This window comes from Hemiscyllium ocellatum, chromosome 1 (assembly GCF_020745735.1).
Source record: "Hemiscyllium ocellatum isolate sHemOce1 chromosome 1, sHemOce1.pat.X.cur, whole genome shotgun sequence".
Lineage (NCBI taxonomy): Eukaryota > Metazoa > Chordata > Chondrichthyes > Orectolobiformes > Hemiscylliidae > Hemiscyllium > Hemiscyllium ocellatum.
The window spans coordinates 82,081,287-82,097,664 of record NC_083401.1 but is presented as its reverse complement, the minus strand read 5'-3'; the positions used below and the strand labels follow the sequence as shown (position 1 = coordinate 82,097,664).

Below are 16,378 nucleotides of genomic sequence, written 5' to 3'. Positions count from 1 at the left end.
TTGAATTCTTGTAATGTTATTGCAGATCTCATCTCCATTTGTTTTTAAACTCCTGCTGCACAGACCATTCTTCAGGTAAGCTTGCCTGAAAGTTGAACAACCAGCTATTTTGCAAAATGAAAACTCTATCTACTTCTCTGACGATATGTTGTTGAAATATATATTTTATTTGTAAATAATGGGGAAATATGGAGCAAAGTTGGGCAAAACGTTTTCTCTGTAAAGATAATGGTCATGAAAGTTAAGAGAAGCTACGAAGGCAGGCAGTATAAAAGGAGAACTGTATTTCTGGAGAAATGGCAAGTTGAGAAGATTAGTGTATGAACTTAATGTTTTTTTTTCTCCCAACCTATCCTAAGCTAAGAATTTCTGTTGTCAGCTATTCAAATTAAGATTTGACATGCATTGCTGTTATACGTTCTTCATCAGAGTAGTGAATGAGTTTGAAATGTACCATTATTGTTAGTATCCAAGGTCTGTGAAGGGTGGGAGAGAGCTAGCACATCTTTAATTGCAAAAGAGAGCATTGAAAAGAATACTAGCTTTATTCTCTGTTCTGTACTTCAGCCTCTACTATTGCATTTCTCCTCACAGATGTGCAGTGTTGATGTTCCAACAAGAATTTGCTCTTCGGCTTGTTGCAAAGCCAGGGGATAAACTATACTGCAGGCTCTCAATCAATACGCAGTTATTGGCACGTGTAGATCACCTGATGAAGGTACAACTCAGAGTTTTCATAATAAAATGTGTTATAGGCTCTTGAATAGAAGCATGGACCATGTATAGAGCCCAAAGACCAGGAAGCGCTTAAGTTTTGATTTCAGAGTGACAGTCCTACAATTGAATTTCTGAATCCCTGAATTAAGAGGTAAAAATCTGATAGAATGGATTCTATGAGAATTTTATTTCATAATTCAATAGAAATCAAAGTTAACTTTGAGACAAAGTGAAGAATTTGGGTAAAGGGCAATTGTTCAGAAAGTACAGTACATTCACTTCTGCCAAAGTTTGCATATAACACAAGTAGGTAGCAAAGCATGTGGTGCAGATGACACAATTTTCAAAGAGCTGAATATTAGTTAGATGGAGTAAGTTGGGAGAAAGCTACAACACAGCGGCACGGTGGCACAGTGGTTAGCACTGCGGCCTCACAGCGCCAGGGACCTGGGTTCAATTCCCGCCTCAGGCGACTGACTGTGTGGAGTTTGCACATTCTCCCCGTGTCTGCGTGGGTTTCTTCCGGGTGCTCCGGTTTCCTCCCACAGTCCAAAGATGTGCGGGTCAGGTGAATTGGCCATGCTAAATTGCCCGTAGTGTTAGGTTAGGGTTATGGGTGGGTTGCGCTTCGGCGGGTCGGTGTGGACTTGTTGGGCCGAAGGGCCTGTTTCCACACTGTAAGTAATCTAATCTAATCTAAACAAGAATTTGGGAGTCCTCATGCATAAATCTCCAAAAAAAACATCCAAAAATTAAACTGGTCAATTGTAGGGATTCTGATTGAAAATTCTGTGTTTTAATAGGTTATTACCTGAGAAGGCAAAAGGAATGTTGGCCTTTATTTCAAAGGGAGTGGAGTATAAAAGTATGGAGATCTCATTTAAAACTATACAAGGCACCAGTTAAACCTCAAAACAAAAAGCAAAGAACTGCAGATGCTGGAAATCAAAAACAAATTGCTGGAAAAACTCTCTTCTGAAGAAGAGTCTGTGGACACACAATGCTAGCTTTGCTTCCTCTCCACAAATGCTGCCAGTCTGGCTGAGTTTTTCCAGTAATTTCTGTTTTTGTTAATAGTTAAATCCCACCTGGAGTACAGTGAATAATATTGATCCCATTGTCTAGGGAAGGATATACTATCATTTGGAGATGGTCCAGTAGATCGATACAGGAAGTGGAAGAACTGACTTTGAGATTAAGTAAGTTGGGCTTGTACTTGGAGTTCAGAAGAATGAGAGGCAATTTTGTTGAAACATACAAGATTCTTAGGGGACTTGACAGAATGAATGCTCAAAGGCTGTTTGTCCCTTGAGAGACAGTCTCCAACAAGACTACATAATCTCAGTAACATTTAACTACATAAACATTTAAGACCAAGATGAGTAATATCTTCTGAGGGTGGTGAATCTGTGGAAATCTTTACCAAAGACAGCCGCAGAGCTGGGACAATATATGTCTTAACGGCTGAGATTGAAAAATATCTGTCTATCAGTAGTAGAATCCAGGGTTATGGGAAACGCAGGAAAACAGAATTGCTGATTACAAAATCAGCCATGATCTTAGTGATGGAACAGACTGAATGGGCTGAATGCCTTATTTGTTCCTATGTCTTATGGAATTTTTAAGGTCATTGTCCACAATTTATTATAATAACGTTTTGCGAATGAACCAAATTGGTGAAGACTGTCAATATTGAAAAGGACAACAAATTACAGGATGAACTTACTAACCCAATCTGCAAGTTTATTAAAATACAAATCAAGTTAAATTCGGATGAAGGTGAGAGCACGTTTTAGTGGGAACTATAGGGAGGTCACTTGTTACTTGGACAATACAAGTCTAGGTGGAGTAAAGGGACCAATGTATCTCCAAGTACAAACACACCAAGCAGTAAAACTTGTGCTGTAGTTTGGCAAGGATTTATTTCTACAAGGATAGAATATAGAGTAGAAAAGTTGTATGAAACCTGTATCAAATAGGAAACACTACACAGTTCAGGTTGGCATATTTTAAAAAAAAAATTGGCAAGGGTGCATGAAAGTGGATAGAAGATGATGAGGGAAATGGTGCAAAAGTTTCCAGGGTTGTCGCTGAAAGAGCCCAATGGCTTACCAGCCAGAAATAGCTGCAATCTTTCTTCCTCGACCTTACTGTTAGAACTCGGGGGAACAGTACACTGATTCTTTCTAGTCTGGCTGTTATGTCGGACACACCTTAAATTGAGTTTGTTTCACGCAGTTCCTGATGTGGCTAAACATGTGCTTCCTCTGTATTAGATATTAGAATAAAAAGTTCCATCAACCAGGTGATTTTAGTAAACACAAGTTTTTATTATTAAAACTTTAATCCGCAAAGATGCATGCACTCACTACTAAAATGAATAAAACTGTTCTCTGTATGAATTCACTTTGGGAAAAGAAAAATACATATCCTGTTGTAGTAATTTCTTAACAATGAGAAAGGAAAAAGTGTAAATGTTCAGGTGGTTGTCAGGTCTGGCATTCTGCACCTCTGATATTGGAAGTCTCAGCTTGCTAAAGAAGCAGAGTATACAGAAGTCTTCCAGAAGCCCTACAAGGGGACAAGAAGGTTTCATAGTACACTCTCAAAAAGGGTGTATTGGAAAGGCAGAAAGAGAAACTGAGCAGCCTATTTCACATTTGACATCCAAAATACTGTCCAAACGAAACCGCCTAAAATACAGGCTGGTAATTTTTTAAAGGCAAGTCAAAGCAATTAGGTAATGTCATCTCTTTCTCCAGAAACGTCTTTTGTTTGACTTGTTAAAAAATCAAACATTCAAGCTAATCTCTGAACTCAAAATAATCAAACTTTCCACTATACATCAGAATTCAAGTCTTCAGAAAAAGTATGAAATGTTCAAACTGCTTGACAATGTAATTTTGTAAGAAATCTGATTGTCTTAACAGTAAAGTTTTTCTATTAGTATTGCTTGTGGTTTAATCTTAAGAAAGTACCTGTTTGGAAAGCTTCTAAAATGCTACTTATAACCTGAATTCACCTTCATCTTTGTCTAGGTTGGAAAAAACAACTTTAGACCACCTCCAAAAGTTGAATCAAGTGTGGTTAGGATAGAACCAAAGAATCCACCACCTCCAGTGAACTTTCAGGTGCAAATCGATTTTATTAATGTTTAATACAGGCTGATGAACCAGTTATAATGGTTCATAGAAAGAATACAGATAGAAAGGTTCAGGCTCCAGTCTGTGCTAGGTTTTGTCAGAGTAAGGGAAGGTGCACCACAATTTACACTGATCTTCTTGGACTCCTGTAGGCAAAATTAGTAGGATTCCCAATCCAATCACTTAAATGTTAACTACATACCTAGTAAACATATGACTATAGAATCAGAGTATTACAATTTGGAAGGACGCCCTTTGGTCCATCATAATCATGCTGTTCGTCAATATCTATTCAATCCCATTTCTTATCATTTAGCCCCCAGATGAAAATATTCTCCTAAACCACCTGCTACTTATCTTAAATCTATGCCCCTCAGCTTTACCTATCCAAGAAAATCAACCTAGCCTGTGCAGTCTCTTTTTCATAGCTGAAATACTTCAGTCCATACAACATCCTGGTGAATCTCCTCTACACCCTTTTCTAGTGCGATCACATCCTTCCTATGCTGTAATGACCAGCTGTGGCTTAGTCATATTCCTATAAAGCTCCTTTACAATCTCCCTGCCCTTGCAATTAATGCCTCAGCTAATAAAATATCCCATATGCCTAAGCCACCCTATTCGTCTGTCCTGTTGCTTTTAAGAATCTATGTACATGCACATCAATGTCCTGATAATCGTTGGTACGTGCTAGGTTTGCTGGAGTGAGAGAAGGGTCACCACAAAATACTACCATGCAGTCCTTTGTTACTCCTGTCAAGATGCATCACCTCACTGTTTGGAACATAAGTTATATTTTCTATTGTTCTGCTTATCTGACCAACCTGTCTATATTGTCCTGTAGTCTAAAACTTTCCTCCTTGCTATTTACCATACCACTCAACTTTTGTTACCTGAAAACTTTATTTTAGACACAAATACATTATTAATAATTCATACATCAAACAGTGAGGCACTCTGAACCAAACTGGTACACTAATAGGCACAGGCTTCCAGTCTCAAAAACCACTTTCAACCACCACCCTCCAAAGCCAACTTTGGATTCATTTGCCAAATTTCCCTGAATCCCTCTTGCTGCCCTGATCAGTCTCCTATGTGATACCCTGCTTTAAAAATCCTTACTGAAGTCCATGTAGACAACATCATCTGCACTACCCTCATACATACACCTAGTAATCTCTTCAAGAAATTCATACAAACCTGATCTTGTATTGAAACCAGACTGACTATCCTTGATTAAGCTTTCCTTTCTCCAAGTAGAGGGAAATTCTGTCATTCAGCACTGTTCTACAAAAAAATTCCTACCACTAATGTTAGTCTGTGTAGCCTTTAATTCCCTGGTTTATACCTACTATCGTTCTTGAATAATGGTGCCAAATTAGCTATCTTCCAATCCTCTGACACCTCTCTTGTGCCCAGAGAATATTTTAAAAATTAAGTTTAAAGCTCTTGCAATCTCCTCTTTTGTTACCCACTAAGACCATCTCCCCATCAATGCTAATTTGTTCAAGTTCATTGATTTCTATACCTACATTGTATCTGTATTCATTATAATCAAGAACAAAGTAATCCATTTAAAACCTCACCATTATCTTCTGATTTTATCCACACACACACATCACCTTGTGTCCCTAAAAAGCCCTACTCTCTTCCCTGGTTATCATCATGCTAGTATTATACTTAGACATCTTTTGATTATCCTATATTTTGCCCACCAGTTTTACTTTCATGCCCCCTATTCACTCTCCTAATTCATTTTCAAAGTAAACACTTGTACTTTGTATACTGCTGTTGGGTTTGTACTGTTTTTAGTCCACTATCTGCCATAAGCGTCCCTTTTCTTCCTTCTCCCACCCTGCACATTTCTTAACACCCATGTTGCCTGGACTTTTCCTCCTCCTCCATTTTTATATATATATATATATGGGAACATGTTGGCCCCTCACACTCAATAGCTGTATTTCCTTTTTCAAATTGCTATCATGTTGATTTTCATACAAGGAGCTGCGCCCTGTCCACTTTAGCCAAGTCCTGTCTTATATCAAAACTGTCCCCACCTGCCCCAGCTGTTTTGTTTTCTGATCCAATATTGTCTATTTCCACAACTAACTTAAGTATCAGAAAGTTCTGGTCACAATCACCTTAATGTTCCCCCATTGACACTTGTGCAGCTCTGTCCCTGACAATTAGGTCTAGCACTGCCCCTTCTTAGACCTTACCATGTATTGGCTTAAAAACCCTTGCTGTACATATTTCAGTTCTGCCCTCCCTCAGCATTTTCCCTATCCCAGTTAATAGGGAAGTTGAAATCTGTCATTATTATCCTATTGTTTTTACACTTCTGTGATTTGCCTACATATTGCTTCTATATCACTGGCTGGGAATTTATTGTTCTCCTTGTAATGTGATTGTTGCTTTTATGGCCTAAATTTTAGAACATTCTAAAATCATCCCTAGTCATTACGTAATTGATTTCTTGATTTGATATTGGAGCATTGCCACTTCTTTTCCAACCTACTCCACTGTCTTGCCTGAAGATTCTATAAACCTGTAATATTGAGCTGTCAGTCTTGTTCTTCCATCAATCATGTCTCTGTGATAACAATTTAAACATCCCCTTGTGTTAATCAGCACCCTCAGGACATCTGCTTTTCTTGCAAGTCTCCTTTTATTAAAATAAATGCTGTCCAGCCTTGCTATGCTCATAACTTGACATATATGCTTTACCTTCCACACTGGTTTTTCTTCTGTATGTCTCACGCACTGTTTTCCAACGCAAAAACTTTTTTGGTGGTTTTGAAACTGGTGATTTCCTGACTGCCTCACTACTTCTGATTTTGTTAATTAAATTTCTTGTACTACTTACTCCAAACTGTAAACCCCTAGAAAATAGAAACGTCTCACCCTCCTCACGTGCTCTCAAATTCTCACCTCCCCTATACTAGTTAGAATTAATGCTTTTCAAAAGGAAAACCACTTGGGTGGAAATACAGCAGCTAACCATTTAGCTCCATGATTGGATTCTGATATGATCCTCCTTACTGTCAGTGTTAACATTGACTGTCAAAAATTGAGGCAAAATAGTGCAGGAAAAAATGCAGACTAAAGGACTGTTGGTTGGCACGGTGGCACAGTGGTTAGCACTACTGCTTCACAGCACCAGGGTCCCAGGTTTGATTCCAGCCTCAGGTGACTGTGCAAACTCCACACAGACATTCTCCCTGTGTCTGCATGGGTTTCCTCCTGGTGCTCCGGTTTCCTCCTACAGTCCAAGGATGTGTAGGTCAGGTGAATTGGCCATGGTAAATTGCCCATAGTGCTAGGTGCATTAGTCAGAGGGAAATGGGTCTGGGTGGGTTGCATTTCGGAGGGTCGAAGGGCCTGTTTCCACACTGTAGGGAATCTAATCTAATCATCTATCAGCCAGTGTTCCCTGACTGGGGCTGTTAATGTGGGCCAATTACCGAGCTCAAACTCAATGCGATTCACATGGCCAACCTTGATCCAATCACAACACTGTTTTAAGAGGTGGCACTGTGGTTAGTACTGTTGCTTCACAGTCCAGAGACCCGGGTTCAATTCCCGTCTCAGGCAACTGTCTGTGTGGAGTTGCACATTCTCCCTGTGTCTGCATGGGTTTCCTCCAGGTGCTCCGGTTTCCTCCCACAGTCCAAAAATATGCAGGTTAGGTTGAATTGGCCATGCTAAATTGCCTATAGTGTTAGGTGAAGGGGTAAATGTAGGGAAATGTGTGTGGGTTGTACTTCGGAGGGTCAGTGTGGTCTTGTTGGGCCGTAGGGCCTGTTTCCACACGGAGTAATCTAAGACACTTGTACTCACTTTGACTTTTGAATCAAAGAATTAGTCATTTATTTTGTAATCCATTGTTCAGGATTCATGGTTCTTGAGAGTCCTTAAGGTTTCCTCACTGTTGGTTTCCTTTTTGTTTTTGATTCATTTGTTGTCTGCCTTTTCAATTCTGACTCACAATTGAATTACTTGGAGCCAAAGTATGACGCTAGTGTTACAGGAAGTAACTTGAAAGCAATGCATGCAATATGGAACATTTTAAAATATTTGCAGACAAACTAGTTATTGAATTTAACACATTTATTAGAATTCTTTCAGGAGTTGGCAAACAGATTAAATAAAGGGGGAACCAGTAAATCTAATATTTGGATTTCCAAAAGGTGCTTGATAAGGTACAACACATAAAATAAGAGCATGTGGTGTTGGAGGTGTAGTTTATACCATGGATAGAGGATTGACTAATTAATAGAGAAGAGTTGGAAAAAGCAGACAATTTCAGGATGGCAACCATAATTAACAGTGCCTTCAGGATCAGTGCTGGAAACTAGAGTGTTATTGCTACATTTGTGGATGACAGAAAAATAGTTTAGAAGGCAAGTGGTGAGAGAATAGCACTTAAAGTCTACATATGGCAATAGACTGGTTAAGTGAGAAGGCAAAAACTTAGCAGATTGCATACCATGTGGGGAAATGATATCATGCATTTTGGAACAAAGAATAGAGGAGTTGAATGTTGCTTCACTTGGAAAGACTGCAGAAAACTGCAGCACAGAGATATTTTGGGAGTACTCGTGCATAAATCAGTGCAAATTCACTGAGTAATAAGGAAGACAAATTATATATTGGCCTTTTAAAGGGAATTGATGATTTAAAAGTAGGATAATATTGCTAAAACTATACAAGGCACTGACCGAACCATACCTGCAATAAGGCAAACAGTTTTTAGTCCCCTTATCTCAGGAGCATACTAGCACTGGGGACAGTCCAGAGAAGACTTACTAGGTCCACAGAGCATAATCTCAGTAAGACAGCACACACTTAAAACAGGGGAGAAAAATTACTTCTGTAAGGTTACTGAATTTATGGAATTCCTGGCTGATGAAGACAGGTTTTTAATCCGTAAGGGAATCAAGGATATGGGGAAAAGAGAATGGAGTTGAGGATTACCAGATCAGCCTCTATCTCATTGAAAATTGAGTCATTTAACACAAAGTATATACACTCTGTATACAAATAGTGAGTTATATTAGCAATCCTGCATGTAAATCTTCAAATTTGGCAGTATCTGAGGGGGGGGGGGGGGTGGGGTTGGTTACTTTGAGTTGAATATTCCCAAGAGTTTTGCATTATAGGTATTTAATTTGAAACATTGCTTTTATCTCCAGAAATGCTAACAGACGAGTGTTTGTAGCAATTAACAATTTTTTTGTTTCAGATTTTATAGACCAAAAAACAAATCAAAGTTCTGGCTGAAACAGAATTTATATGATATGTAAAATAAGAGCAAATTAACATGTTCCAATCATAGGTGCAACAGCATTTAATGTCCTAGTATAGTAAAGGTTTATGGAAAATTTTTGACAATGAATTTGTGATCATCATGAAAGTATACTGAGTAAGTGTCGTGCAAGATTAGAGAAAGTCATGTCTACTATCAACTGGATAAAAGACATTACAGGCACAGGAAGCAACTCTTCAGCCAAATCTCTTGTGGGGCCCAGGATTAAAAACTTCAAAGTTTAAGTTGGTTATTCACCCCATCATCTTGACCATTCAATGAGCTCAAGGAAATGCAATCTACATTATTTCACTTTGGTTCTAACCATAAGTTTTGTTGCTTTTTTTTATATATCAGGAATGGGATGGTCTGGTCCGGATAGCATTTGTGAGAAAAAACAAGACTCTAGCTTCAGCTTTTAAGTATGTACCAGCATATCTATTAAACCTTTGTATCTTTTACTATAACAGTACCTTAAAAAAATCCCCATCCTTTTTTAGTACTTGTATTATCCCCACACTATTCCACTCCTCTATCATCCCCATTCCATATCTGCCATTTCATTCCCTCCTCTCCATTCATGCCCCCCTAAACTCTTACTCCAATTCCTTCAGCCAGTGAACTTGTGCTCATACCTCCTCCCTCACCTCTATCCAAGGCCCTAAAAGACCCTTCCACATCCATCAAAGTTTTACCTGCACATCCACTAATATCATTTATTGTATCCGTTGCTCCCGATGCGGTGACCTCTACATTGGGGAGACTGGGCGCCTCCTAGCAGAGCGCTTTAGGGAACATCTCTGGGACACCCGCACCAATCAACCACACCGCCCCGTGGCCCAACGTTTCAACTCCCCCTCCCACTCTGCCGAGGACATGGAGGTCCTGGGCCTCCTTCACCGCCGCTCCCTCATCACCAGACGCCTAGAGGAAGAATGCCTCATCTTCCGCCTCGGAACACTTCAACCCCAGGGCATCAATGTGGACTTCAACAGCTTCCTCGTTTCCCCTTCCCCCACCTCATCCTAGTTTCAAACTTCCAGTTCTGCACTCTCCCCGTGACTTGTCCGGACTTGTCCAACCGGCTTATCATCTTTTCCACCTATCCACTCCACCCTCTCCTCCCTGACCTATCACCTTCATCTCCTCCCCCACTCACCCATTGTACTCTATGCTACTCTCTCCCCACCCCACCCTGCTCTAGCTTATCTCTCCATGCTTCCAGCTCACTGCCTTTATTCCTGATGAAGGGCTTTTGCCCGAAACGTCGATTTCGCTGCTCATTGGATGCTGCCTGAACTGCTGTGCTCTTCCAGCACCACTGATCCAGAAGCCAGTGAACTTTGTTGGACTGTCCTTAACTTTCTACTGATTTTTATCCTATCAACTACTTTACCCTTTGGCACTGCTATCAATTGTTGACAGCTGCATATGTGTCTAAACACTGCGGTCCTTTGCATGTGAATGTGTCAGGCTCCACCCACCATATTTACATAACAACCAAATAGCTAGACAAGAGCTGTATAATGATAGATTAAAAATCCGATACCTTCCACTGCGTTTGGTGCCGCTGCTGCCGCCTTCACTATTGCCAGCCACAAATACGCCACATGCTTCTGTTCACCATGCACCTTGCATGTCTCTGCAAGAGACTGGTAAAATCTTTGAAATCAGAGTGATATCTCTGTTGAAAAATGATTTATTTCGGTACAAGATTTCACATTATTCTTTCACCCAAGATTTGAATAGAGTCAAACATCTATTGCTAGAAAAGCTGCATAAATGTTCAAAAATATTGGGCTTAAATTGAAACCAAAAGTTGAATGCATTCCAAATGAATGACATAAGCACTCCTCAAAGTATAATCAAATCTAATTAATGAAGCTGAATTTAAAAATATTGCAATTTAAAAATTGCAATTAGTCACCACTTCATCAAAACATTTTTCACCCATGTCAATTTAACCATTACTCAAGTAATACCACAGCTCTGCCCTTGTCTGAACAGTCAGTGCCTTGTTCATAAGCTACATGAGAGAAGACATAAGAAAAGTCCAATAATTCTTTGTTCGCGTTGTTGCTATCTCCAAAGACAAAAAGCGCATCTATTCGACACTTTCAATGTCTTTCAAAATGTCCAAAAACACTATATGGAATTAATTATCTGTTGTGTAATTGGGAAGGATGAAGTGGCAATTATCTTGTGCATACCAGCATTTCACAAACTATGGAGAAGAATTTTAACAATTGCAGTTAGCAATAGCTTCCCTGAAGCAATTGGCATGACAAATTAGAAGAACCATTTCAGTTTCTAAGTAGAGAACCTTACTGCAGTCTTATATCAGATGCAATTAAAAATTAATAAACTCTACGGTCAGTACTGGAATGTGAGAATAAAGTTTTAAAAACTCTAATCAACAAAGTATCATTGTACAGGTGAATAACAGATCAATGCATCAATCAATCTAAAAATATCTCTCAAACTTTGTTTTTAAATCTGTTTCAGAAGGGGGAAAAGTATTTTTGTGAATACTTCAGTGCTTACACACATTTCACCGGTTTGTTTTATTTTTAATCTAGCAGATCTTTTCTTTTTCAGTTCTGTCAGATCTTTCCTGTACATACTAATGCATTATCTGAGTTTTTTTTGTTTGGTTGATATGGGGTGATTTGTATCTAATATTGTGCTTCAAACTAATTTGAATGTTTAGAATAACATACCTGTTAAAATTTATGCATTTTTTTTCCCATAGATCCAATGCAGTTGAACGATTGCTGGAAAAAAATTACAGAATACACTGTTCTTTGCATAATATTGTAAGTGTAGAAGTTGTATTTTTGATTCATCACACCATTGCCACAATTCTTATGACTGATTTAATGTAATTTTATTTATTTAATAAACATTTATTAACCAGAATTTTTCAATAATAAATGTCTAAATATTTTTAACAATTTTAAACTAAACAGTACTAACATTTTTAAGAACTGTAAAATTTCAACTATTATTCAGATACCAATTCATGTTTATTAATAGCAATTACCAGAAAACTTCAGCATTACAGAAAAGATCCAGAAAATCCTGAAAGAAACAGATTTTAATGAAAAACGAGCTCGCACAATGGACATAGATGATTTCATGAGGTAAAGGGACACTAATCCCTAAAATTTCAATTTGCTTAAATACATGCATGTATTTTCTCTTCTATCTCTCAACACTCATTGTAAACACTCAACCACATGGTGTGCAAGTCACAGATCTCACTGACCAGTGAGGTGGTTATGAAATTAACTCATTATGATTAAAACTGTTTGATCAGTTCTCCAACTCAATGATACAATGTTTGATATTGGGAGATCTGCAACGCTGGAATTAAATGTTCCACTTCAGAATTTTATTTAAGTTTAAGTTTTCAATGTTTTGATTTTAAAAAAAGTTGTGCTGTCATAGTTTCATAACACAGTATGTCCACAAAAATTAAGATATTTGACTATTCAAATTACTTTAAAGAATGGTGTGAATGTTTGCAAATTAGCTTTGATGTAATTTTTTAGGCAAAGTATTTAGCAATGCCATAGTATCAGTATTGTGCAAAGCTTTGGTCACATTGTAACATCTACTTCCACCTGATATTAGAGACTTCTTTGTACCTCTCATTGTCAAAAAAAAATTGTTTATGCTGGCCTATGAAGAATTAAAGGTTTGAAATTAAATTACTTTTTAGTAAAAAAATAAAATCTAGGGGAAAGCAATTTAAAAATACATTGCATTCTGTTCAAGTAATGTTCCTATGTTTCTCCCCCAGGTTACTTCATGGTTTCAATTCACAAGGAATCCACTTCTCATGAGAGAATTGCTTCAGCAAATTGATTGTAGATAAGGTCTAATGTAAATAAGAGGACAGACTTTACAAATCCTATTGGAATGATTTTGTGATATTGAGAATGATGTTACAATCATGTGGAATAAGTTTTTAGTCTGGATTAGAGTTGAAACAGATGCATTGTGGTTCTGCTCACTTACGATTATTGTAAGTTCACGTGATTGGTTCCCAAATGAGCATATGATATTTCTGAAAATGTACAGCTCAAAACAGCAGAAAAAGTATAACTCTTGAATAAAACTTTAACAAGTTACTTCCATGATAAACAATTTATTATGAATTCTGAATTTTAGATTGATTTTTAGCATAACTTTCAGTATACTTATTGAACCGATGAATAGGACCAGAATATAAAGTGGGAATTAAACATATCTAGGAAATGTCAAATATTGGAAATGAACAAGGTTTTGGCTCTCTTCCGATTCTTCTCCGAAAAGCATGGATTGATCTTTGGAAAATACAAAATGCTGTCAGACCTGTATACCAATGTCTTTCCAAGTTTATTTGCATTGCAATAAATATTTGGCAGCATTATAGCTTCAGTTGTTTAGGAACAATAAAATGCATCAGAAAAGGCAGCAATAACTAAGATCAAATGTATGCATTCGCTCACATCATCAGTCTCAGTCACATTATCCCAGATGGCAGCAGAGTACAACCGACTTAAGAGCTGTAGGCATGGCCTTGACCAAAGTGTGCAAAACCTCCTCAACTCTGCTTACAACAGTCTTGATGATGTAGATCCATCAATTTTGTGTTCAATAAACAGAATGACTGCAGCAACAGTACATTTGCCTATTCTCAGCTTTTGGATCTTATTATACTTTACTTTAGGCTGTCTGTACCGAACAGCTAGACTCTGGCTCTGTCCTTTTTATGGACTCAACCTCTTCACAAAGGGTCAGTTAGACTTGAAACGTCAGCTCTTTTCTCTCCTCACAGATGCTGCCAGACCTGTTGAGATTTTCCAGCATTTTCTCTTTTGGTTTCAGATTCCACCATCCGCAGTAATTTGCTTTTATCCACCTCTTCAGATGTTTTGATTTCCTTAGCAATTCAATGGATAAATCTTCCTCTTCAATTTAAGAATCCTCAAAAAATTACAAACTTTGAAACCAGAGATTTGATCATTAATACCTTAAAATCTTTGATTAAATCAAGCAGCAGAAAAGCCAACTGTCAGCTAAATTGATTAACTTGATGTGAAAACACTGGATACTGTAAAGACTATGGACCTGAAAATATTGTCTACAATACTTGAAGGCAGGAGCTCAAAAAGTATCTATAGTTGTCTAGATGTTCCAGTAGTATAATACTGCATCTACAAACATTGTGAAAAACTAAGCTCGACAAACCCAATCCAACTGCTTAATCCTCATCAGTCTATGCTCAAATCAACAAGAAAGTGCCAGAAGGTCCCATGAGCAAATATGTGGAATGCTTCGAAATGAACAGTTACACTTGATGTAAGTCATTGTCCAAGTTCCGTCATGAATAATGTCAAATAATCAGTTCTAATATAAAGTCATAGGGATGTACAACTCATCCATGCTGACCAGATATCCCAAATTAATCTATTGCCAGCACTTGGCCAATAGTCCTCAACCCTTCCAATTCATGTACCCATCCAGATGCATTTTATATAATTAATGATTTAGCAGAGTTCTCTCTGCTGTGATATTGTTATTCTCCTTTCTACTCTGATGTGGATCAGAGATCTCATTTCCTTTCATTGTTGCCCATTGTCTCAAATTAATAGTTCTGCATTTTATAAAATAGTTGAGCTTTCTTTACAATATTTCACAAAATGAGCACCTAAAACCAGATAACCCTCTTCTAGATTCATCTGCTATCAAAAGGAAATGATCAAAATGTTACCTAAAGAGGCAGTCACAAAAGTTGTTTAGGTAATACAAAATTTTTAGGAGCATCTATTGAACACTCAGATTTGAAGAGTTAAAAGATTTTATTAGGTTGCTCTTCTGTTCAACATTTAAATGAGAAATATTGTTCCACAATGAAATGTAAATACAATTCATCCAAATTATTGTGATTTTTTTTAAAATTCTGGTTATCAGTGTTCCAATTATGTGGGAATGTTATGGGCCCTTTTGTGCTGCAGTGGTAATGTTCCTACCCCTGGATCAAGATGCCTGGGTTCAAATCCCACCTGCTCCAAAGGTATTTAACAACATCTCTGTGCAGATTGCATTATTTTCTTTAAAAAGTGATTTTTTTAAAAAACTGCCTGGTCCAAGTGGCTGTGTTCAAGTGCTACTGCTCCAGAAGTATGTAATAACTTTTTTGCAAAGGTTGATTAGAAAATATCTAAAGCTGCCTGTAAAATGGAGAACATCATGAGACATAACTTTAAAAAAATTGCAACTGTTTCCCTGAACCGAACTAAGAGCCACAACCTGCACACTCAATGTGAAACAAAAGATCCTCCAATGTTGTCATGCCTTGTGCTACTCTATCCATGTGAGTAGCAACTCAAGACATTCAACAGCAGAAAGTTCAAATTATAATCAATTCAAACAGAGATGCAGTGATAATAGAAATTCTCGTTTTCATTCACCGGAATCTCTGCCACTTTCAAGTACCAAAATGGTTCATGCTTAGTGCAGTGTTTCTCAAACCATTACTAAGATATGGGATCTCACCGTGGTGTAGTGGAAATATGGTAGTAATGTTATAAGACAAAATGTACCATCCACACCAAATGTGGTGTTGGGAGACCAGGTCTTAATCTGCTTCTAGAATTGAGGTCAAGATGAGCAGGCAGTTCAGGTTACTGCTGAGAGATGCAGCTAGGTACATTTCTCCATTTGCTTCTGCAGGATGCAAAGTGAAGAACAATCCAGGATGTACAAATCCAGGGCACACCAATTGTTTGCTTTGGTATGCTCTGTTTTATTAGTTAAATAGTGTCTAGACAGAATTAACTGAAGTTAGTTTCTACTGGTGTTCTCTGGATTTCACTTGTAGTTCTCCACAAGTGTACTTACAGATGTGAGGTTGTTTAAAATTTAAAAATTTAAAATCTCTATGCAAACTGGCAAAGCCAACATGGTTTCTAAAAGGAAAACCCTGCTTTACTAATTTATTAGAGTCATAGAAATGTACAGCATGGAAACAGACCCTTTGGTTCAACTTGTCCATGCTGCTGACCAGCTATCCCAATCCAATCTAGTCCTACCTGCCAGCACCCAGCCCATATCCCTCAAATCCCTTCCTATTTACATTTTTATCAATCAAAACTGAATCCCCATTGTAAGTGGTTAAAAGACTTAATAGCAATCTAACTTTGTTCAATACATTGCATCA

General features: G+C 37.9%; 1 protein-coding gene across 1 annotated transcript in view; it reads left to right on the top strand.

Moving 5' to 3' along the window:
* The window catches only part of dimt1l (DIM1 dimethyladenosine transferase 1-like (S. cerevisiae)), a 30,295-nt gene extending 16,456 nt beyond the window's left edge, over window positions 1-13,839 (top strand). The window contains exons 6-12 of the mRNA XM_060830325.1: window positions 26-75; window positions 595-718; window positions 3,756-3,848; window positions 9,526-9,590; window positions 11,921-11,984; window positions 12,205-12,311; window positions 12,974-13,839. Of these exons, the coding sequence (XP_060686308.1) occupies window positions 26-75; window positions 595-718; window positions 3,756-3,848; window positions 9,526-9,590; window positions 11,921-11,984; window positions 12,205-12,311; window positions 12,974-13,016 (546 nt within the window). The 3' untranslated portion in view covers window positions 13,017-13,839. The remainder of the gene's footprint in view (window positions 1-25; window positions 76-594; window positions 719-3,755; window positions 3,849-9,525; window positions 9,591-11,920; window positions 11,985-12,204; window positions 12,312-12,973) is intronic.
* The last annotated feature ends 2,539 nt before the right edge of the window (window positions 13,840-16,378 follow it).